At 41.2% G+C, this 25,683-nt stretch overlaps 1 protein-coding gene across 1 annotated transcript in view; it reads right to left on the minus strand.

Annotated features, from left to right (window-relative positions):
* ASTN2 (astrotactin 2) overlaps positions 1-25,683 on the minus strand; it is a 945,680-nt gene that overhangs the window by 155,555 nt on the left and 764,442 nt on the right. Inside the window, exon 16 of the mRNA XM_040442406.1 lies at positions 10,458-10,723. Coding sequence (XP_040298340.1) covers positions 10,458-10,723 — 266 coding nt within the window. The remainder of the gene's footprint in view (positions 1-10,457; positions 10,724-25,683) is intronic.

Here is a 25,683-nt window from a genome sequence, read left to right on the forward strand (position 1 = left end):
ACAGCCCATTGTGGTTGCGATTGCTGCCGGGCTCTGGCACAGATTACAGCTGATCACTAGGAGTCCGAGCAGCAATACAATTTGTAGTCACTTTAGTTAGGGGAACAAAAAGAGATTGTCAAAAGCGGACAACCCGTTTAAAGAGGATCTCTCAGGATCTTTCTACATTCTGAACAATTAGAATTTTTTTATTCATTTAAAAAAAGTTTTAATTTATTACAAAGTATCTAAAAATACAGATGAGCATATTTGCATAGAAGGGAGTAATCATTCCACCTTTCAAGAGATGTGGCCACCATTTCTTGTCTCCTACAAAAACATTCAGGCAAAACATTGAGAGAAGAGCATAAAGATAGGCGTACACAGGACAAAAAGCTGAGTATGCGCTATAGAAGGATCTCTGCCCCATCTTACATTAATATGTTTAAATGTTGAGCAGCTGACTGTCAAGCTTGGCTAGCCCACCATTTGGGGGCTCCGTTGGTCATTATCACAGGTGGGGGCCTTTAGAGAGGACAATTAGAAATAAAACTTTATGAGTTTCCTTTTTTTAGATCCATTACTAATTTTAGCTTAACTAACCATAGTGTAAACCCCCTTAACCAGATCTTTTTTTTTTTTTGCATTTTAGCAATCAATCTATCTAACTACACATACTGGTAACTGTTTAATTTCTGAGCCAGTCTACATGTATTTGATATTATTTTTCACGGGACACCTTAGACCTTTCTTTTAAAGGAAAAATTATGAAAACATGTATATTTTTCCTTTATAATTTTTTCAGTTGTAATGTGAAAATAAATGCTACTTAATTTACCTACTTCCTGGGCTCCCCGCAAGACCTGAAATGAGCGAAGCACATTTTAGATTTTGGAGGCCTATTTTCCTATAGCTGATTTTATGGCGCCAGAACAGATGTTGTACTGAACTAAAACATCAGAAACACCTTCAAGGTGACAATTTTTTATGTATACCCCCTAAGGTAGTCATCAAAGGGAAATTTTGACATTTTTTGCTTTAGATTTTTTTTTTAGGAATGAATAAAAATTAAGTGGAGAAAAATGAAAATTGCCTTTTTTCCAATTTTTTTTTTATCCAAGCCTATTTTTCACATTCAACATGTGGTTTTGAAAAATCACACACTTTACCACATGTTCATATACTTCTGCTGTATGGTATGATACCCTATATGTGCTTTTTAGGCTCACCGCATAACTTCAAAGGACTGAAGTGCATTTTGGAGGCCAATTTTTTTATTGCTGGTTCTATGGCACCATACTACAAGAACAGTGGATGGCCTTTGCACATCACTGCTGGTACTTGCCATGTATTCCTCACTACTGTCAAGTAAACTCTGCTACCTTCTCTGGATTTTTTGTGGCATGTAGGGGTCACAATCAGAGTCCACAGAGCTTGCAGTTAATATGTTGCTGCTTTCAATGGGTTCATACTCTGAAACCCGACTCTTCTATGCTACTTTACTCACTGAAGGAACAAAGAAAGCCTCTTATGTGTGGCATTTTATTTTATAAAAACAACCAAAACAATTAGCAAATTTCAAAATTTTAATTTCTCTACATTTATAATAGATAGTAATACCTTGAAAAATAGTAATTACTTTACATTCCCCATATGTCTACTTCATGTTTGGATCATTTTGAAAATGACATTTTATTTTTTGGGGACGTTAGAAGGCTTAGCAGTATGGAAGCAAATCTTGAAATTTTTCGGAAAATTTCCAAAACCCACTTTTTAAGGACCAGTTCAGGTCTGAAGTCACTTTGTGAGGCTTACATAATGGAGACCAACCAAAAATGACCCCATTTTAGAAACTACACCCCTCAAGGTATACAAAACTGATTTTACAAACTTTCTTAACCCTTTAGGTGTTCCACAAGAATTGATGGAAAATGGAGATGAAATTTCAGAATTTCACTTTTTTGGCAGACTTTACATTTTAATCAATTTTTTCTAGTAGCAAAGCAAGGGTTAACAGCCAAATAAAACTCAATATTTATTACCCCGATTCTGCAGTTTACAGAAGCATCCCACATGTGATCGTAAACTGCTGTACGGGCACACGGCAGGGCGCAGAAGGAAAGGAACGCCATATGGTTTTTGGAAGGCAAATTTAGCTGAACTGGTTTTTAGATGCCATGTCCCATTTGAAGCCCCCCTGATGCACCCCTACAGTAGAAACTCAAAAAAGTGACCACATTTTGGAAACTACGGGTTATGATTTTTTATTGCTCTATATTATGTTTTTTGTGAGGCAAGGTAACAAAAAAATGGATGCTTTGGCACCGTTTTTATTTTTTATTTTTACAGTGTTTTTATAGAGCAGATCGTTACGCACGTGGCAATACCTAATATGTCTACTTTTTCTTATTTATTTAAGTTTTACACAATAATAGCATTTTTGAAACCGAAATAATGATATTATAGTGTCTCATAGTCTGACAGCCATAGCTTTTTTATTTTTTGACCGATTCTCTCAGGTAGGGTCTCATTTTTTGCGGGATGAGGTGACGGTCTGATTGGTATTATTTTGGGGGGCATATGCCTTTTTGATCACTTGCTGTTGCAATTTTTGTGATATAATGTGCCAAAAATTGATTTTTTTTACACAGTTTGTATTTTTTTTTTTTACGGTATTCAACTGAGTGGTTAGGTCATGTGATATTTTTATAGAGCTGTTTGTTACGGACGTGGCGATACCTAATATGTATATTTTTTTAATGTATTTCACTTTAGCACAATAATAGCAGTTTTGACACAAAAAAATTATGTTTTAGTGTCTCCATGTTCTGAGAGCTATAGTTTTTTTATTTTTTGGGCGATTGTCTTAGGTAGGGGCTCATTTTTTGCGGGATGAGGTGACAGTTTTATTGATACCATTTTTGGGGGCATACACCTTTTTGATCGCTTGGTGTTGCACTTTTTGTGATGTAAGGTGACAAAAAAGGCATTTTTTTACACTGTTTTTATTTTATTTTATTTATGGTGTCTATCGGACAGGGTGGATCATGTGATATATTTATAGAGCCGGTCATTACGGACGTGGCGATACCTAATATGTGTGTTTTTTCTGTTTTTTATTATAAAATAACGGGAACGGGGCGTTTTTTTTCTTTTTTACTTTATTAATTTTATTACTTTATTAATTTTATTAAAAACACTTTTTTTTAAACTTTATTTATGACATTCACTTTTGGGGGTCTGATCCCCTCTGAAATGCATTACAATACATCTGTATTGTAATGCATTGCCTGTTAGTGTAGAGTCATACACTAACAGGTTGCCTAGGAGACCCAGCCTGAGGCTGGATCTCCTCGGCTCCCATAGAAAGCAGTTCCCGAAGCCGTGCAAGGCATTGGGCAGCCTCTGCACGGCATCGGGCTGCATTGTGTCGCATCGGGTCCCCGCCACAGCAGCGCGGGGACTCGATGCTCTCCCTCACCCGACACAAACCTCACCCGACACAGACCGCGGCATAGCAGGGGTTAATCCGCCGGCATCGGCTTTTACAGCGATGCCGGCGGATACAGCAGGGGCCCGGCTACTAGGGACTGCCGAGCCCCTGCAGTGATTGCGCGCGCACCGCTCCGATGCCCACCCGATCACTATGACGTACTATTACGTCAAATTGCGGGAACTCAGTGGTTCCCATGACGTAACAGTACGTCAAAGGTCGGGAAGGGGTTAATGAAAAAAAAACACCTGTATGTGTATGCGAAACAGAAAAATAACAGCTAATCCAGCTATAAGTAAAAGTAACAAATACACTCACCTAAAGAATTATTAGGAACACCTGTTCTATTTCTCATTAAAGGGCTTCTGTCAGCCCACTAAACCGTTTTTTTTTTTTTTTACTTAATAATAACCCCTACACTGCGATTTATCCATACATAAGTAAAATAATAATTTTGGTTCAGTAGAATTTGCTAAAACCCTATTTTTATAATATGTAAATTACCTTGCTACCAGCAAGTAGGGCGGCTACTTGCTGGTAGCAGCCGCATCCTCCGATGGTAATGACGCCCCCTCTGCTTGTTGATTGACAGGGCCAGCGGACGGGATCTTTCTCCGCTGGCCCTGCCTGTTTTCATTCAATATCTGGCGCCTGCGCCGCGGCCGTACCTATCTTCAATCGGCGCAGGCGCACTGAGAGGTGGCCACTCACTCGGCCTCTTCATCCTCAATGCGCCTGCGCCGGGTGTAGATGTGACGTCATCGGCGCAGGCGCATTGAGGATGAAGCGGCCGAGTGAGTGGCCGCCTCTCAGTGCGCCTGCGCCGTTTGAAGATAGGTACGGCCGCGGCGCAGGCGCCAGATATTGAATGAAAACAGGCAGGGCCAGCGGAGAAAGATCCCGTCCGCTGGCCCTGTCAATCAACAAGCAGAGGGTGCGTCATTACCATCGGAGGATGCGGCTGCTACCAGCAAGTAGCCGCCCTACTTGCTGGTAGCAAGGTAATTTACATATTATAAAAATAGGGTTTTAGCAAATTCTACTGAACCAAAATTATTATTTTACTTATGTATGGATAAATCGCAGTGCAGGGGTTATTATTAAGCAAAAAAAAAAAAACGGTTTAGTGGGCTGACAGAAGCCCTTTAATGCAATTATCTAGTCAACCAATCACATGACAGTTGCTTCAATGCATTTAGGGGTGTGGTCCTGGTCAAGACAATCTCCTGAACTCCAAACTGAATGTCAGAATAGGAAAGAAAGGTGATTTAAGCAATTTTGAGCGTGGCATGGTTGTTGGTGCCAGACGGGCCGGTCTGAGTATTTCACAATCTGCTCAGTTACTGGGATTTTCACGCACAACCATTTCTAGGGTTTACAAAGAATGGTGTGAAAAGGGAAAAACATCCAGTATGCGGCAGTCCTGTGGGCAAAAATGCCTTGTGGATGCTAGAGGTCAGAGGAGAATGGGCCGACTGATTCAAGCTGATAGAAGAGCAACGTTGACTGAAATAACCACTCGTTACAACCGAGGTATGCAGCAAAGCATTTGTGAAGCCACAATACGCACAACCTTGAGGCGGATGGGCTACAACAGCAGAAGACCCCACCGGGTACCACTCATCTCCCCTACAAATAGGAAAAAGAGGCTACAATTTGCACTAGCTCACCAAAATTGGACTGTTGAAGACTGGAAAAATGTTGCCTGGTCTGTTGAGTCTCGATTTCTGTTGAGACATTCAAATGGTAGAGTCCGAATTTGGCGTAAACAGAATGAGAACATGTACCCATCCTCTGATGGCTACTTCCAGCAGGATAATGCACCATGTCACAAAGCTCGAATCATTTCAAATTGGTTTCTTGAACATGACAATGAGTTCACTGTACTAAAATGGCCCCCACAGTCACCAGATCTCAACCCAATAGAGCATCTTTGGGATGTGGTGGAACGGGAGCTTCGTGCCCTGGATGTGCATCCCTCAAATCTCCATCAACTGCAAGATGTTATCCTATCAATATGGGCCAACATTTCTAAAGAATGCTATCAGCACCTTGTTGAATCAATGCCACGTAGAATTAAGGCAGTTCTGAAGGCAAAAGGGGGTCCAACACCGTATTAGTATGGTGTTCCTAATAATTCTTTAGGTGAGTGTATATCCAGTTATAGTATGCTCTCAAAAGACCTCTACGTTTACTTGTTTTTTAATGAAAAAAAGAAAGAAGAAAAGATGCATGTGTATAGACACACAAAAGACATGTAGACGGTTATATAGTGTATGTAAAAGACTATATGCTAACGATAAACAATGGAGCAGTGGGGAGCAAGTGAGTATGGATTTCTCCACAAGTACAGCTAGTTGGGTGGCAAATTGAAAATAAAAAAGCTAGAAAACCCATTTCAGGAGAATAAGGAGAACCTGTTACTATGACCAACATATTAATTTTTTTAGATTGAAGCCAGCTTTTTGATCAGGTGGACCCCAGTATATGTATTGTTAGGGACATATCTGCAGGAGAGAGGCAGGAGAGCAGTATTACATGGTAGCGATTTAAATGAATGTGCATAACCACTCTTTATTAGTGACTCTCCACCAAGTAGGTGACCTCCCTTTACAATGTCTATATGCCCTAATAAACTCAACAAGGATACCATACATTTCATTCATTCATCCATAATATTTCCTTTGACGCGTTCTGCATCTGCCTTACAAAAAATCCTACAAGACAGCTAATGAAACTATAGGTGCATTAGAATAAACTATTTAAGCACATCCACATTCATGTCATTAACATTTAATTGTAGTAGATGAAATATTTAACCAGTGTGCTTTTATATGCCATTTGTAATATTAATGTACAACGCTGCAATCATTTACTATGACATAAATCACTAAAAGGCAGATGGGGAGAAGGGGGGTTCATTAGGATTAACACCAGATATCAATTAAGGTGTTCTGTTTTATGATCAGGGAAACTAAGTTTAGTTTAGACTTTGATTACACTGCTTATGCTCTATCTATCTATCTAGAGATATTGGCTCTAAAACTCTAAAACAAACTTATCACCTGTATTTAAAAGCAACAATCCACATCTACAGTACATACACATAAAGAGATGTGCATTCTTTTCCTAAAAAAATTGTATGGATTCAACTCACCAGCCATATCGATGGCCACATATATTCTCTAACATAACTGCCACCATTTAAGCCTGCAAAAGGATAAAAAAAAATAGAAGTTTATACTCACCTTGCCAGTCCCCTGCTGCCATTCTGACGCCATCTGGTCCCTGCTATGCTCCAGAGGAAAATGGTTGGGAATGCCAATCACCCAATCACTGTTTGAGGTGATGATCTGTCTCAGCCAGTGATTGGCTGAGCATCATTCCCAACCATTTCCTCCCTTGTAGAGACAGGAGCAGAAAGTGGGAGAGATTCGTATAGTGCTGGAATACCCCTTTAATGCCTCTGCAATAAAGATGAAAAAGGATAAAACATGGACAGATGATATTATCATGAAGTAGTAGTAGTGTAGCCTCAGGCTTTGGGCTTGTACCTTCATGAAATTATAAGCAGGCTATATATATATATATATATATATATATATATATAAAACCTCTAGTAGATGTTCTTAGACAGAGCTACCTCACTGTTTTGTATACTAGCACAGAAGCGTAAAAAAATATTCTGATGTATTTCTATTTTTCAGGCCAACAGAAATACACACTTAGGCCTCATGCACACAACCGTTGGTTTGGTCCGCTTCCGAGCTGCAGTTTTGGCGGCTCGGAGGCGGACCCATTCACTTCAATGGGGCCGCAAAAGATGCGGACAGCACTCAGTGTGCTGTCCGCATCTGTTGGTCCGTTCCGTGGCCCCGCAAAAAAAATATAACCTGTCCTATTCTTGTCCGCGCTTTGCGGACAAGAATCAGCAGTTATATTAAAGGCTGTCCGTGCCGTTCAGCAAATTGCGGAACGCACACGGACGACATCCGTGTTTTGCAGATCCGCGATTTGCGGACTGCAAAATACACAACGGTCGTGTGCATGAGGCCTTAGAGCTGCAGAGCACAAATGAGAAAAAAGGCGAAAAATGCAAAAACAGAAAAAAGGAGGGTGCACACCTCAAAAGAGGCAGAATCCAAACCCTCACCAATTCCTAGATGAACACAGAGAAGGCAGCAATCCAAAAAGAATCAAAGTTTTGACATTGAATCTTTTTGGAGTGCTACCTTCTCTGTCTTCATCTATTTTTCAGGTCATATACCCAAAGTGTTTCAGGATCTAATGTCTGTTGAATCCACCTCCTATGGCTCATTCACACATGCAGTGTTCGGTCAGTGATTTTCATCAGTGATTTTGAGCCAAAACCAGGTGCGGCTCTAAACATAGAACAGGTGCAGATCTTTCCACTTATACCTTATGTCTGTGGAGGCTCCAATCCTGGTTTTGGCTCACAACCACTGATGGAAATCACTGACCAAAACACTGACATGTGAATGAGGCTTTTAACTGGCTTCCCACAGTTGACATTTATCATCTATCCACAGAATAGGAGCTAAACGTATGACCACTGTAGGTCCCAACAATCATTAGTGTTTGTGCACTGAGGTGTAGTTTAAATAGCGCAGCAGTCGAGCGTGCGTGCTTCATTCAATGCTTATGGGACTCACAGAGACAGCCTAGAACAGTGCTCAGATATTCCATCAGCCCCTTCAATTTTTATAGGAGTGGCAGCATGTATAGTCGACTTCCACTCCAGTCAAGCTCCTCCTCACAGCGGTCACGCAGTGAGGAAGAACAGGGGACTTGATTGTCCGTTTTTGTTATTTCCATCACAGATCTGTTAATTTAGACAAGAGAAAAAGTCTTCCACGCAGGACTTTTTCTCCCATCTAAAATAACAGATCTGTGAGAGAACTGACAAAAACAAACACAACGGGTGCTCAAAATAAAGGATCCATTGTTTATTATTAGGTTCTTCTGACGGATCAGAAGAATGGAAAGCTAAGCTGTGATGTGAAGGCATCTGTCCAAGGTTAGGAGAGGCATCCCACCAGTGTACTCTATGGCAGAAACGGCTGTTATTCCACTGTGAATGGTGCAGACCTGGTTGTGGTTTAGCCCCAGTGTCTGAACCAAACCACAAAACGACACTTACCGTGGTTTCCAGCGGCATCTGAATGGACACCGTGCCAAGAAAGTGGTGTACTTGGGGTACTTGGAATCCATCCATTTGTGGTAAAACGCTGTGTAACTTTCGACATGCAGCTCTAGGCGTCCCATGCTGCTACCTGTCCGGGCACCCTAACGCCAATGGGCTGTTCTAGCTATAATTTACTTGTGTCATACTAAAGGAGTAGAACATCAATTTACATTCAATTGCCTATATTTACTAATGTTATTGTGTCCCGCCCTATCGTAAAATGTACCAAAATGGGGTGAGAAAGGGGCATGGCCTAAAATATTCTGCACCAAAGTTTACAGTACATAAAGGATCTACTCCAATATCTATAATTTTGCACCTATTTTGACATTAAGGACTGTTTTTGTTGATCACGTTTCAGATATTGTGGCTAAAACTTTCTGTTGGAAGAGCTTATAACTTACTAACTTTTAACCATTTGCACTACTATCTATGCCAGCAGAAGATGGGTACGGTACTGGTAACACATAACAATGCTGACAGTAGATCCTGGTAAAGGGGTACACAAATGTACACCTCATAATATACTGCACAGACTGAAAAACATGAAGGGGCAGATTTATCCAACTGGTGTAAAGTAGAACTGGCTTAGTTGTCCATAGCAACCAATCAGATTCTACCTTTCATTTTCCAAAGGAGCTGTGAAAGATGAAAGGTGGAATCTGATTGGTTGCTATGGGCAACTAAGGCTACTTTCACACTAGCGGTTTTGCTGGATCCGGCAGGGTTCAGCAAAAACGCTTCCGTAACTGATAATACAACCGTCTGCATCCGTTATGAACGGATCCGGTTGTATTGTTCTTAAAGGGTAACTGTCATATTTTTTTTTATTTGCTAGTTTATAAGAGCTAGGCATGTATACCTGAGTTAGTCTGTCAATGATTGTCAAAAGATCTGTAATTACCTTATAATAACAGCTTTCATTAATGTCTCCTGTCCCTTTCCACTGCTCCCTTAAAAGACCATTACTAGGGCTCATCTGTCTCCCAACTTAATGTAAACAGAAGACAGAGGGGCGGTCCTTCACACTGTATGCCTGCATTAGGCTTCAGAGTGAGGAGGTGTGTCTCTCAGTAATCCAATATGATTGGATGTCAGGGAGCTGCTGGCTACAGCAAGTGTGTATGTGAAGTGAGGGAAAGCAGTTTTGGCCTCAGAGAACTGGCAGAGGAGCCATCTTGAGAAGGTCCTCATACTGTAAATGTTTAAACAGCCGTAACTAAGGGAAAAACTCAAGGAAAACAGTGGTATGTGAAGAAACTAAAGATTGCTTTATGCATAATGCTGCTGCAGCAGTAACATATGCTAAAATAGATTTTTGGATGAAAACATGACAGTTACCCTTTAACATAGCCAAGACGGATCCATCATGAACTCCATTGAAAGTCAATGGGGGACAGATCAGTTTTCTATTGTGTCTGAGAAAATGGATCTGTCCCCACTGACTTGCATTGTGGGTCATGACGGATCCGTCTTGCTCCACATCCCATGATGGAAAGAAAACCGCAGCATGCTGCGGTTTGCTCTCCGGTATGAGAACGCAACCAAACGGAACGGAATGCATTTTGAAGCATTCCGTTCTGTTCAGTTACGTTTTGTCCCCATTGACAATAAATGGGGACAAAACAGAATCGTTTTTTTTCCGGTATTGAGACCCTATGACGGATCTCAATATCGGAAAATAGAAACGCTAGTGTGAAAGTAGCCTAAGCCAGTTCTACTTTACACCAGTTTGATAAATCTCCCCCGAAAAGCTTGAAGGTAAAGCTATTCATTCACCTCTCGTGTAGCATTATCCTGAATAAGGTTGTACAGGGGAGTGATCCGGTTTATTTCCAGCAGCACTGGGATGGGGCTGACTTGTTCCTTGCCTGCTCTCCGGCACAAATGGCAGCTGGATGGACAACGTCCCTTCTCTTCACAGTGGATTTCCACTCCCATGATAAGCTGGTCATCAGACAACATCTGCGCTGTTAGCAAGCCTGAGAGGTAAGTGATGAACGGCATGGACTTCAGCTCCTTCTTGCTGCCCAACTCTGTGGTTTCTACAAAGAGTGAAGGCAGAACTAATAAACATTAAGCACCTAGGGCATACATTGTATCTTATAATACCTGGGTGAGAGAAGGCTGTTCCAGCTAATCAAAAATTGTTGGTATTGGGGTCCACTGTTTACTGTTCCCCCCGCAGCTGCCCAGTTCCCAGCTGCTCCCTACTTCTGGCTCTTGTCTTGTCGCTTGGTAATATTTCAAAATGCCCTCTTGGCCAATCAGTGGTACCGGCAGGTCACTCTTGTGACCGGTGACTGTCTGAGAGGGCATTTCGTGCACATCGAGATGAGAGGCAGAAGTACAGAGAAGTAGCGGCAGGGGATTGGAGAAGGTATTTTTTATGTTTTCAAGCCCTCTGACTCCGCTGCCAACTATTTTTGTTTAGCTGGACACCCCTTTAAAGGGCTTCTGTCAGCAGAAATAACACTATTAACCTGTCTGACATTAGTGATGTTCTAATGTCAGCTGAACCTATCTAGCCTAGTCCTGTTTTAATAAATGCCCCCGGTACTGCAGAAATAGAACCTTTATTATATGCAAAGAAGCCTCTAGGAGCAGAGGGGGCGTTGCTCCTGCTCCTAGAGGCTCCGTTCTCCCACCTCTGTCCACGCCTTCCTAGACTTGATTGACAGGAACAGGCAGAGTTCATGTCCTCCTGCCTAGCCATGAGTGCAGGTGAAATCTCACCCCTACGCCTTGCTGGGTGTCCTGTGACTAATTTGCATATAATAAAAGTTTTATTTCTGCAGTAATGGGTGCATGTATTAAAACAGGACTAGGCTAGTTAGGGTCCATTCACACATCCGTAAGTATTTTGCGGATCCACAGATATCGCCGGCACTTAATAGAAAATGCCTAATCTTGTCTGCAATTGCGGACAAGAATAGGACATGTTCTATTTTTTTCGGGAACGGAATTGCAGACCCGGAAGTGCGGATCCGCATTGCCTGATCCGGACAGCACATCGTGTGGCCCCATAGAAATGAATGGGTCCGCAATTCCGTTCCGCAATTCCGTTCCGGAACAGAATTGCGGACGTGTGAATGGAGCCCTTAGGCTGTGGCAACGCGGCAACTTTGACTGTGACACGCTGTTTCAGGTTTGGATTTCTCGGGACTGTCGGGAGGCAGCCGCGGAAACTTGTCAGTCACAACGCAACCCCGTTCACTTCATTATGCTATACACGACAGTACAGTAGAATTGCTGGCCTGTGACGTGTGTCACGGCCAAAGTCACCGTTTATACCCATTCTCAACCACCTGTAAAAACAGCAGAAGACAACGATGACAACAAATTGTGTTTTACCAACTCAGCTGGGTGACAAAACTGCAGCACCAAATCCAACCAGGGTAACATCTGGATGATGTCCATATACTCCCCTGGTTTGCTGAGGTTGCCGTACATACTGTTCCCTCCCACACTTTAATAATTTAAGATCAACAAGATTACTATGACATAAGGAAAAGGACTGAGAGACAACGTGAAGGGATTTTTTCTTTAGACTGGCACATTATGCGCGTAACATGGGGAAATTGGGGCCAAAATGAGCAAAGCTCATTCCTAGAGTACGAGTAATGTGACAGATAACACTGAGGTCAGGGGGTGAAAGCGAGTGCTTCATCCATGTGGTATTCTGCTGCCATCTACTGGTGGCACATGGGAACAGTTACAGTCTACTATACGCTGTGCTTTATAACAAAATCTCTATGAGTATAGTAAACAAGGCTTCTCTCCTCCGTGCCCTCTTTTGTGGGACTCCCTTGTCTCATATGACATTCTCCAACCCTGTCCACACTCTTTCAAAACTCATCTATCCAACGCGAATCTAACGAGAGCAGCTTCCTCTTTGCCCTGTATCCTACAAACCACATCCCTTTTCCTTACTGAGTAGGTATGGGCAGATTCCTACCATATCTTGTCGCAGTGAGTCACCCCCCGCACCGTGCTATGTGATGGCACCGTAGAAATGATATTAGAGTCTGATGGTGGAGGGATAAAACATTAGATGCCATTGTCAGCACCAGTAATCTTTTTTTGTTTTTAATTTAAAGGGGTTGGGCACTTTCTGGCCGCTGTTGACCAATGTATATGTAAGATGACTATATGGCACTTACGAATATAGTAAGCTTATATTCTGCGACGTTTTCTATATTTCATAAGCCATGTCCACTTGATGGGCACAGAGGTCCTATCCATAGATGGCTGCTGATGGAGGGGCATGTGACTGGACACATCACTCAACCTCCTCCATTGTCACTGCACTAAACTTAACAGGTACAGTCTACTTGAATGGAGAAGAGTGAGTTGCTTGCCTTGTCACATGACCCTTCATCACTACCGATGTTATGGACAGGACCGCCGTGCAGACAGAACAAAGGACTTAGCCAACAAGGGGCATATCTAATGAAATATAAAAAATTGTGTAGAATATCAATAAAGGCTATTGTTACATCCGGGCCGATGGGCAGCCTCCTCAGCAGGCAGCACCACCAGCATCCAGGGCAATGGAGCCGGGCTTCCTGGTAAAGGAGCACCAGCCAATCACAGGCGGTGCTGATATGTCCGGAGCGCTGACATAATCAGTTGTGTAATGCCAGACATGTCACATGACTAGGAAGTGCAGCTTATTCAAACATGCAATCTGCTAGCCACAGGTTGCCTGGGATTGTCTTCTCCTAGGATATTCTCACTAGCAATTTTCTACTAAAACTAACCCTGCTGGTTTTCTGACCCTGCTTGGACCTTGACCTCGAACCTTTGGACCCTGAAGTTCCCTGACGTGCCCTCCTGTTTCTCACTTCTGGCTTGGTATCATTTCTGATTTTCCCTGATTGCTCTCCTGGTTTTGACTTCTGCATTCGGTATTGGCTCTAATTTATTGGTTCTGATTTGGTTTATCTTGGTCTCTCCTGGTCTGACCTGGCTAGTCTGTTCCACTTGTATCATACTGTGGTTGCTGATCTGTCACTAGGTTCTCTTATCCTTTTAGGTCCCAGCGCTTATCTAGAAAGGGACTGTCGACCAGTTGTGGGCCGCTGCCTAGGACAGATCGTGCAAGTAGGTAGGGACAGTAGTTCAGGGTTCATTGCTCTCTACTGTGACAGCTATATCAAGTGCTATAGAGTCATTAGGGATGAGCGAATCGAGCTTTGGATCCAAGATCCAAAGTTGATTTTGACCGATGTGACTTTGGACCTAGGAATTGAAGCTCGCTTCGCTCACCACTAATAGTCATCTTACAAACATATTGATTAACAGTAGCTAGATAATGGCCAATCACTTTAACTGAGAGATCTGTCTCACTGCAGAGAACAGTATAACAGTTATATGGCTGCACAGAGAGCTCTATGATCAGCACAGAAAGGAGGGATTCTGATTAGGGCCGTTAGACTACTTCGAGCTTCCTATCAGAACAGCTCTAAAGCCCGGAGAGGTGAGTAACCAACGTGACATCAGGTACCTACAGCAGACTATACCTGTTGCTTAAGATTTTTCAGAATAAGATATAGATATAAAGTCAGTAACTCACCTATAACTGATATATGGAAAACGGGTGCTCTAACTGACCGACTGCCTAATATCAATTATAATGTAAATATTCTCTATAATATACAGTTGGCACTCTCATTCATCGGCATTATACAATGGATAATATTTGGCATATATAAACCATTATAAATAAATATTTTCAAATACTATCAAATAAAGAAAAAAATAAACTGAAATGGTAACGTAAACAAATAATACAGTTAAAGGATGAATGTTATTTTTTGTTGTTGTAATCTATAGGAGCAGTGATACTGACCATTTTTGTAAAATACTTTAATTACTAAAATTGTACATTTCTATTAGAAAAAAAAGTTCGAAAGTGGCCAGTGTTGTGCATTAGCAGCACTCCTGTGTCTTCTGTTTACTTAGCTGGGGAGACACACTCCACACTGACTGCTGCCCTCACTGCCTCTCTCCACATTTATGTATATATATATATATAGAGAGAGAGAGAGAGAGAGGGCAGCAGCAGTCAGTGTGAAGTGTGTCTCCCCAGCTAAGTAAACAGAAGGAGCGCTGCTAAGGCACAAAATTGGCTGCTTTAGTGCTTTTTTCTAATAGAAATGTACAATTTCAGCAATTAAAGTATTTTACAAAAATGGCTATGTAAATGCTATGTGCACCTAAACTTTCTATGATTGCATTTAACGAATTTTGGGATAAAAATCTTTTTTTCAATTGGTCTTTATTAAAATTATTGAGCTGTTCTGTCACAAAGGGTTAACTAATCTTCTACCTGTGTGAATGTGTCCTCTAATAACCCTTATCTCTAAACTACTGAGAGGTCATAAACACATGTTTAAGCCACATACTTATCAGTAAGATAAGAATTTAGCTATAATGAGCATTTATAAGGTCAGAGAGCACAGATAAGGAGCCCGTCAGCTGAGCTGCCTGATGGAACACAGTAAAAATTCTGATCCTGCTACTAGATAAACTCAAGGCTGCAGAAAGACAGTGGTTCAAAATTTTTAATAAAGACCACTTGAAAAAATATTTTTAGCTCATGCAATAATAAAAGCAATTGAGCAAAAGGTGTACATAGCCTTTAAGGCTGCTCCCTGAGGTGTGACGTAGGAGACACATGAGGACGACTTACTGCAGTGATTGACTAGGTAGGTCCTGTGGGCTCTCTGTATCATGTGATGAGATGGTGTGATTGTATGGCATTCGCTGGAGATACACACGCATATGAGGTAACTATGTGCTTTGGTGATCAAGAGTAGTATTATCATTGAGATGCAGTCTGGAGGCAGTATGATATAGTAATTGATGATTACAAATTACTATTATAGTAATTAGGGTATAATGCCCACCAGCACTGGACGATGGATGTATTCCTCTGTGTATTGTGTCTTGGATTTTTATTGTAACAAATATAATTATATTAATATGTTAGTTGATTTATAATATTCATGATGATTGTGACCCGATGAATATGGAGGATGATTGCTTAATGCTTGGAATTATGTAACGTATTTTTAGTATTTTGACTTGATAAATGCTGAGTGTGGCTGAAACTTTTGCAATTTTAATGAAGATTTGAATAAAAGTGATTTTTTTTCATGGGAATTGTGTGTTTCATGGGTATTGTGTTGATAATTGTACGCTAACGGGGGACAGTTCTGAGTTTAAGCATGGAATATAGGAAGTGGTGCAGGGGACTATTGCTGATAAGTGGAGAAAGAAGCCTTTTTCTCTAATATGATATATTACAAAGTTTCTTAAAGTGAATGTCTCATCAAAAAAGTATCGATTCTTTGAATACATTTTTTTGTAAACATGTTTTTGGTGATAATATTTAATTTTACATATTAATATCAAAAATGTTTTTAAAATCCTGTTTTCGCACTGGCTACTAAGCCTAATGATAGGAACCACTTCTTGGTTTGTAGAGATCACTTTTCTGCAGTCATTTCCTTGTCTTTGCAGGCAGGATTAGAATGACAGAAATCACCTGTCTATACATAACACAGGACCTACCATTCACAGCTTATCTTCTCCCTCCTGACCTCAGTACAGGTTACAGAGCATGCCACAAGAGACCACAGAAGCCAGTGGTTGGCTGAAGAAGATCAGATGACCATTCCCATGCCAGGGAGGAAGAAAACAAACCCAGGATAGGAACACGGAGACGCGATTGCCAGTCCATAGAACGAGAGGAGCGGGGAGCAGGTAAGCATGATCCTGCCAGTACGGAAGTCAGGATGCCGGCAACTGTTAGAAATGATGTATTCCCGGACAATACCTGTACGGAATTTTCTGCACAATACATATTAGTATCATATAGGCATTGTGTCATTTTGACTCTGTTTGGCAAAGGTTATACTTTGCAGATTTTCAGTCTATATAAGAATAGTACAAGTCAATGTAAGTGGGGTTTTTAAAAAAACAGCATTCACACACTGCAGAATAAATAACTTCTACCCATCGCATACTGCTGGAAAATGCAAGTAAAAGTGATTTCTAAAGGAAAGGGAAGATGTCATTACCATTCTAACATACTTATCTAGGGTGGAATCCAGGTTGCCATGGTGATAAATATTAAAAGGATCTCCCAGAAGCCTGACCACTTATCTCCACACATTACGGAAGATTTCACATGTAATGTCTCTCATAGTGATGTGCGGCAGTGGCAATATTCGAATTCGCAATATTTTGCGAATATTTGGGCCAATATTTGTCATATATTCGCGAATTCGAGATCTCCAGTTATTAATTTCTTGATTACGAAAGTCGGCAATCAGAAAATTTGCGATACGAAAATTTGCGATCAACACTACTCATAAAGTCAAAGATAATGCAGCCTTTTCATTAGCCCACAAGCAAGAAGCAGTGAGGGATCATGGGTACTGATGAAAAAAAAATAGAATATTCCCGATTACGAAGATATAGCACTATATTGCTATGAAACTACAACTCCCAGTCTGCAAACATGCTGAGTTGTTCTCCTAACTCCCACACAAGTGAATAGAGTATTCTGGGAGTTGTAGTTTCAGAACAGTTGGAGTGTATGGGTTTTATTACACTTATCCCATGTGGTCTTCCTGATCAATCCCAATCTCGGAGGTCACCGTACATGCATAATGTATATGTTAACCCTTAACCCCTTCAAACGACCCATTTTTCAAATCTGACGTGTCAGTTTATGTGGTAATAACTTTGGAACGCTTTTACTAATCCAAGCCATTCTCAGACTGTTTTCTTGTGACACATTGTACTTTATGTTAGTGGTGAATTTTAGTTGATACATTTTACCTTTATGCATAAAAAAATCCAAAATTTGCTGAAAAGTCAGAAAAATTCAATATTTTCAAAATGTGAATTTCTCTGCTTTTAAGACGGATAGTGATACTTCATAAAATAGTTATTACTTTACGTTCCCCATATGTTTACTTCATGTTGGCATCATTTTGTAAATGTCATTTTATTTTTTCAGGAAGTTAGAAGGCTTAGAAGTTTAGAAGCAAATTTGAAAAATTTTACAAAAAATTTCCAAAACCCACTTTTTTAAGGACCAGTTCATTTATGGAGTCACTTTGTGGGACTTACATAGTGGAAACCACCCATAAATGACCCAATTTTAGAAACTACACCCGTCAAGGTATTCAAAACTGATTTTACAAACCTTATTAACACTTTAGGTGTTCCACAAGAATTATAGCAAATTTTAAAATTTCATTTTTTTTGTTCAGATTTTCCATTGAAATCCAATTTTCCTGTGACACAGCAAGCGTTAACAGTCAAAGAAACCTCAATATTTATTACCCTGATTCTGCAGTTTACAAAAACACCCCATATGTGGTTGTAACCTGCAGTATGGGCGCATGGAAGGGTGCAGAGGGAAAGAAGCGTTGTATGGTTTAGGGTCCATTGACACATCCGTGTGTGTTTTGCGGACAAGAATAGGACATGTTCTATTTTTTTCAGGATCGGAATTGCGGACCCGGAAGGGCGGGTCCACAATTATGTATCGGGGCCGCACATAGAAATAAATGGGTCCGCAATTCCGTTCCGCAAAATGCGGAATGGAATTGCGTATGTGTGAATGGAGCCTAACGGAGGGCAGATTTTGCTGGTATTGTTTTCAGATGCCATGTCACATTTGAAGAGACCCTGAGGTACCCCTAGAAGGAAAACCCCAAAAAGTGACCCCATTTTGGAAACTACAATCCTCAAGGAATAAATCTAGGGGTGAAGTGAACCCAACAAGCGTTTCATAAAATTTTGAAACACATGGCTGTAAAAATGAAAAATGTACTTTTATTTCCAATATAAAGTTGCTTTAGCCCCAAATTCTTCATTTTCACAAGGGGTAACAGGAGAAAATGCACCCGAAAACTTGTTATGCATTTTTTCCAGAATACGGGAACACCATATATGTGGTCATAAACCGCTGTTTGGGGACACAGCAGCGCTCAGAAGGGAAGGAGCGGCATCTGGATTTTCTAAGAAGTAATTTGCTGAAATTAGTTTAGGGCCCATAACATTTTTATTTTTTCACCAATGTAGCTGTGTGAGGGCTTGTTTTTTGCGGGACGGGCTGTAGTTTTTATTGGTATCCTTTTTGTTTACATATGTCTTTTTGATAACTTTTTATACCATTGTTTGTGGAGGTGAAGTGGGCAAAAATGGTAATTCTGTCAGTTGTTTTTTTTATGGGGTTCCTCTTGTGGCAAATATTGTATGATTATTTTATTCTGTGGGTTGATACCGTTATGGCGATACCAAATTTATATAGTTTCTTTATGTTTTACTACTTTTCAGCATAAAATCCCTTTTGTGTTAATAGTAAATTATATTTTGCATCGCCATATACTAAAGTCCAAAACATTTTTATTTTTTCACCAATGTAGCTCTATAGGGGCTTGTTTTTTGCGGGACGAGCTGTAGTTTCTATTGGTATCATTTTGAGGTACATATGTCTTTTTGATCACTTCTTATACCATTTTTTGTGGAGGTGAAGTGGGCAAAAATGGCAATTCTGTCACTGTTTAATATTTTTTATAGGGTTCCTCTATAAATAATTTATGAATATTTTATTCTGTGGGTTAATACGGTTATGGCGATACCAAATTTATATAGTTTCTTTTATGCATTACTACTTTTTCAGCATAAAATCCTTTTCGTGTTAAAAACAAATGATATTTTGCAACGCCATATTCTAAAGTCCATAACACTTTTTATACCATTTTTTGTGGAGGTGAAGTGGGCAAAATGGTAAATCTGTCAGTGTTTTTTTATTTTTATGGGGTTCCTCTTGTGGTAAATAATATATGATTATTTTATTCTGTGGGTTAATACGGTTATGGCGATACCAAATTTATATAGTTTCTTTTATGCATTACTACTTTTTCAGCATAAAATCCTGGAGCTGTATGGGGGCTTGTTTTTTGCGTGACGAGCTGTAGTTTCTATTGGTATCATTTTGGGATACATATGTCTTTTAGATCACTTGTTATTTTTTTTGTGGACATGAGGTGACAAAAACAGCAATTCCGTCATTTTTTTCTACATTATTTTTTACGGTGTTCACCGTGTGGGATTAGTAATATGATACTTTGATAGATAAGGTCGTTATGGACGCGGCAATACCAATTATGTGTAGTTTTTTTATTTACTTCATTTTTTTAATGACATAAATGAAGGGATATGAGAAAAGACAATTATTATTTTATTTATTACCGTATTTTCCAGCGTATAAGACGACTGGGCGTACAAAACGACCCCCAACTTTTCCATTTAAAATATAGGGTTTGGGCTATACTCACCATATAAGACTACCCCTGAATGCCCAGCCCTCCCTGTCTTCAAAACGATCTTCTCCAGTCCAGGGAACTGACTGGGATCTGTGGATGGCACTGTTATGAGGAGGGGGATCAGTGGATGACACTGCTATGGGGGGATCTATGGATGACACTATATAGCATCTTATGCTATATGTGTCATCCACTGATCCCCCTCCCTATAACAATGCCATCCACAGATCCCCCCTAAACAGTGCCATCCACAGATCCCCCCTCCCCATAACAGTGCCATCCACAGATCCACCTCCCATAACAGTGCCATCCACAGATCCCCCCCATGACAGTGCCATCCACAGATCCCCCCTAAACAGTGCCATCCACAGATCCCCCCCTAAACAGTGCCATCCACAGATCCCCCTCCCCGACGCTCACAGGAGTACATTCATAAACTGTAATCCGGGGCCCTGTATATTCTAACCCCCAGGCAAGCCTCCCCGTCACCATGGGAATGCCTGGGGGTTAGAATATACCATCGGATTTGAGTTTTCACAATCTCACTGAGATCGTGAAAACTCAGATCCGATGGCATATTCTAACCCCCAGGCAAGCATCCCCGTCACCATGGGAACGCCTGGGGGTTAGAATATACCATCGGATCTGAGTATACCCGGCGTATAAGACGCCCCCCGACTTTTGAAAATAATTTCTAGTGTTAGAAAGTCGTCTAAGACACTGGAAAATACGGTACTTTTTATTTATTTATTAAGACTCATCTGGATCTTGAAGATCAAGTGGGCCTGATCACTATACAGTGCATTGCAATAGTCATTTATTGCAATGCACTGTATAGTCAGTGCTACACTTACACTAAGGCTGATCAGACCCTCAGGGTCTGATCAGCCTTAGATACATGGCAGCCCGGACACCTTTGCAAGGCGTCCGGTTGCCATGGTAACCATCGGGGCCGCTGCCATCGCAGCAGCAGCGGCCCAAAGGAAGAGAGAGGGAGCTCCCTCCCTCTGAACCCCATGGATGCCGTGGGCTTAAACGTCCGAGATTGGTGCCAGCACCAATTTCGGCCATTGCAGCAGAATGTTATCTGTAAGTTACAGCTAACACTTTCTGCTGATGGCAGCGGCTCCGTTCCTGAGCCACTGCCATCACAGTAAAGCCGGCTACATGGGGCAATGGAGGCATCTGGAGGCATATGGGGGGCATTATCAGAGGCACTGGGAGCCACAGACATGATTATCAGAGACACTAGGGGCACACAAGGGGTCTTACCCGATTTCAGGCTGCAAACTCCAGTGTGGACATTACAGCTTGAAACCGGCATTTTAACACTAAAGAGCTCCGATTGGTTAGTCTGCAGAGACTAACCAATCGGAGCGCTTGCCGGCAAGGCACCACTCTGATTGGTCCCTTGCTGGATTCCCTGGTGGGTCTGCTCTCGGGGAGAGCGGATATTCCGGGGCTGTGACACTTCATAGTGTCACAGCCCCGGTAAGCAGTTTGGACGTCACTGGACGTCCAAATGCAGTAAGTCACTTGCAATTTGGACGTACAGTAACGTCCAAATGCGTGAAGGATTTACAGTAAACGTAAAGGACTGAGCATTTTTGCTTTTGACTCCCTACCTTCCCAGAGTCATACATTTTAGATTTTACCGACCAAATAGCCTTATGAAGGCTTATTTTTTGCGGGACAAGATGACCAAGATTTGTATTTTTTTTATTGGTTAAATATTTTGATTTGGGGGAAAGGGGGGTGATTTAAACTTTTATATTTTTTTATATTTGCATATTTTTTTTAAGTCAAATAATAATAACAAAAAAGGGAGCTCACTGGAATATAACTCAGCCTGCTATACCACCTAGCTAGTTAATGATAAATGGCCGGTTTTAATTAAAAATGAATCCACATTTATTATTACCTAAAATACATGTATGGTACCTTACAATACTAATATAAACAAAAAATAAATCACATATAAGCAATAAATAGAGAGAAAAAATAAATCAATACAATGTATAAGATCATGCAGTCACGGTCCCTCTGTAAGTATATCATGCGGAGCTCTTGCACTAATTAAAAATCAAATGTTCCACAGCAGAGTAGATGCGGTATTTTAATTATGCATGCTTTTTTATTGTAATGTCCTTGGCAGATTTCCAATTGCCACTTTTTAGACTGCTACTAGATATGGTATGTAGTGGTATTCAACCAGTTAAATTATTACTGTTTGGGTCGGCGCTACCGTTAGAATGCAAGGTGCTCCAGCAATACGTCCATATGTGGCTACCGACTCCTTATCAAGTACGTATTAATTATGGAGTGGTTGCGCCACCGCCGTCCGAATCATCCACCCGGTTGTATAGTTGATACAGACGGTAGTTTGATAAAGTATATTATTGGCTGCTTACCAGGTCAATCGTTGCCCGCAATATATGATAGTACGTACGTGGTTGTATTGAGATCCGGGATCTCTTGTGAAACACCTGTTAATTTTCTTACGTAGGTAATATACTTTACCAAACTACCGTCTGTATCAACTATACAAACGGGTTGATGATTTGGACGGCGGTGGCGCAACCACTCCATAATTAATACGTACTTGATAAAAATACAATAAAAAAGCATGCATAATTAAAATACTGCATCTACTCTGCTGTGGAACATTTGATTTTAATTAGTGCGAGAGCTCCGCATGATATACTTACAGAGGGACCGTGACTGCATGATCTTATACATTGTATTGATAAATTTTTTCTCTTTATTTATTGCTTATATCTGATGTATTTTTTGTTTATATTAGTATCGTAAGGTACCATACATGTATTTTAGGTAATAATAAATGTGGATTCATTTTTAATTAAAACAGGTCATTTGTCATAAACTTTTTATTTAAGTCACCCTAGGTGACTATAATTGGCCATCATTACGTTGCCCATTGTGTTCTGTGATGGCTATATACCCATCATTTAACACTTCATTTTCAATATAACAATACAGTGCTGCCACCTAGTGGCCGGTATTGGTATATTCCACTGATAGCTGTCGATGCCTACTTGAGGCTTTAGGCTTTTAGAGCACTGTAACAGGTTCCCCAATCTCAGCCGGGAAAATGCCATTACAGAAGCGCGTGGCTCCCGCTTCCGGACTGTTCAGATGCCGTGATCACATTTGATCCCGGCATCTGAGGGGTAAAATGAATGCGATCAGCCTTATGGCTGATTGCATACTTGTATTGCGGGTCTCTGCTGTTCAAAACACGCAACTTCCGTACATATACGGTGGAGGTCGCAAAGGGGTTAAACGGAGGCCTCCAGACATGGCATCTGTCATTAAAGAGTTCCATTGTAAAACAAAAGGGATCCGTTAATGTAGACTTTTTGTCGGACTCCACTACAATTTTGCATTCTTTTTTCCCAATGTATATTTTTAAAGTCAGACAAAAACTTTAAGTGAACTTGTCACCAAGATTTGGTGCATAGAGCTGAGGACATGGGTTGCTAGATGGCCACTAGCACATCCGCAATACCCAGTCCCCATAGCTCCGTGTGCTTTTATTGTGTCAAAAAACCGATTTGATACATATGCAAATTAACTTGAGATGAGTCCTGTACGTGAGATGAGTCAGGGACAGGACTCATCTCAGGGTAATTTGCATATGTATCAAATCGTTTTTTTTTTACACAATAAAAGCACACAGAGCTATAGGGACTGGGTATTGCGGATGTGCTAGCGGCTAGAGTTGAGCGAACACCTGGATGTTCGGGTTCGAGAAGTTCGGCTGAACTTCCCGGAAATGTTCGGGTTCGGGATCCGAACCCGACCCGAACTTCGTCCCGAACCCGAACCCCATTGAAGTCAATGGGGACCCGAACTTTTCGGCACTAAAAAGGCTGTAAAACAGCCCAGGAAAGAGCTAGAGGGCTGCAAAAGGCAGCAACATGTAGGTAAATCCCCTGCAAACAAATGTGGATAGGGAAATGAATTAAAAAAAAAAAAAAAAAAAAAGATCAGTCTCTTCATGCCACAGCAGAGAATCTGGCTTCATGTCAGCAGAGAATCAGTCTTCATGTCATAGCAGAGAATCAGGCTTCACGTCACCCACCACTGGAACAGGCCACTGTCACACATTTAGGCCCAGGCACCCAGGCAGAGGAGAGAGGTCCCGTAACAGAGATTCAAGCTTCATGTCAGCAGAGAATCAGTCTTCATGTCATAGCAGAGAATCAGGCTTCACGTCACCCACCAGACAGAGGAGAGGTTCATTCAACTTTGGGTTGCCCCGCAATATAATGGTAAAATGAAAATAAAAATAGGATTGAATGAGGAAGTGCCCTGGAGTACAATAATATATGGTTAAGGGGAGGTAGTTATAAATGTCTAATCTGCACAAGGGATGGACAGGTCCTGTGGGATCCATGCCTGGTTCATTTTTATGAACGTCAGCTTGTCCACATTGGCTGTAGACAGGCGGCTGCGTTTGTCTGTAATAACACCCCCTGCCGTGCTGAATACACGTTCAGACAAAACTGAACAAAAACTGTGCTTTTACGGTCACTACAAATAATTTGACCAGCTAAAACAGTACAGATTTGGTTGAATAGAAATGTGAGGCCTATTTTTTACGCGCTGTGTGACAGATATACCTTTAATCACAGAATTAGACTTGTATCTGCAGGGTAGCGTGTGTGTTAAGTTTTTCAGAATGACACTATCAGCACCTTGAATCTAAGATATCCTTTTTGGTATAGATTTAAAGTAGGCCTGATATAGCATAAACTACTAATTTTGAGAATGGCAAATTTGGGAATAGTTTTTCAACCCAGAACAAAAACTGTGCTTTTACGGTCACTACAAATAACTTGACCAGCTAAAACAGTACAGATTTGGAGGAATATAAATGTCAGGTCTATTTTTTAGGCGCTGGGTGACAGGCTCAACTTGCCCCTGATGTAGTATATGGCCAAAAAATAACCACACTATTGATGGTTAAATGCACGTCGGTGACACAGGCTCAGCCTGCACCTAATGTAGTATATGGCCAAAAAATAACCACACTGTTGATGGTTAAATGCACTTCGGTGACACAGGCTCAGCCTGCAGCTGATGTAGGATATAGCAAAAAATAACCACACTATTGATGGTTAAATGCACTTGGTGGTAGCATGTACTGGCGCACCACAAGCCACAAAATGGCCGTCGATCACCCCAGAAAAAAGTGATATAAAAACGCTCTGGGCAGCCTAAAAAAAGTGAGCAATTGAATATCAGCAGTTCAATGATCCACAGCTGGAGATCGATCACAGAATGAAGTCTTTTGGAGGAGTTAATCTGCCTAATCTCGCCCTAACGTCGCAGCAGCAACCTCTCCCTATGCTTGAATCAGCAGAGTGACGTGCAGCGCTACGTGACCCAAGCTTATATAGAGGCTGGGTCACATGCTGCACTGGCCAATCACAGCCATGCCAATAGTAGGCAAGGCTGTGATGGCCTCTTGGGGCAAGTAGTATGACGCTTGTTGATTGGCTGCTTTGCAGCCTTTCAAAAAGCGCCAAGAAAGCGCCGAACACCGAACCCGAACCCAGACTTTTACGAAAATGTTCGGGTCCGTGTCACGGACACCCCAAAATTCGGTACGAACCCGAACT

Source organism: Bufo bufo, chromosome 8, assembly GCF_905171765.1.
Source record: "Bufo bufo chromosome 8, aBufBuf1.1, whole genome shotgun sequence".
NCBI classification, from domain to species: domain Eukaryota; kingdom Metazoa; phylum Chordata; class Amphibia; order Anura; family Bufonidae; genus Bufo; species Bufo bufo.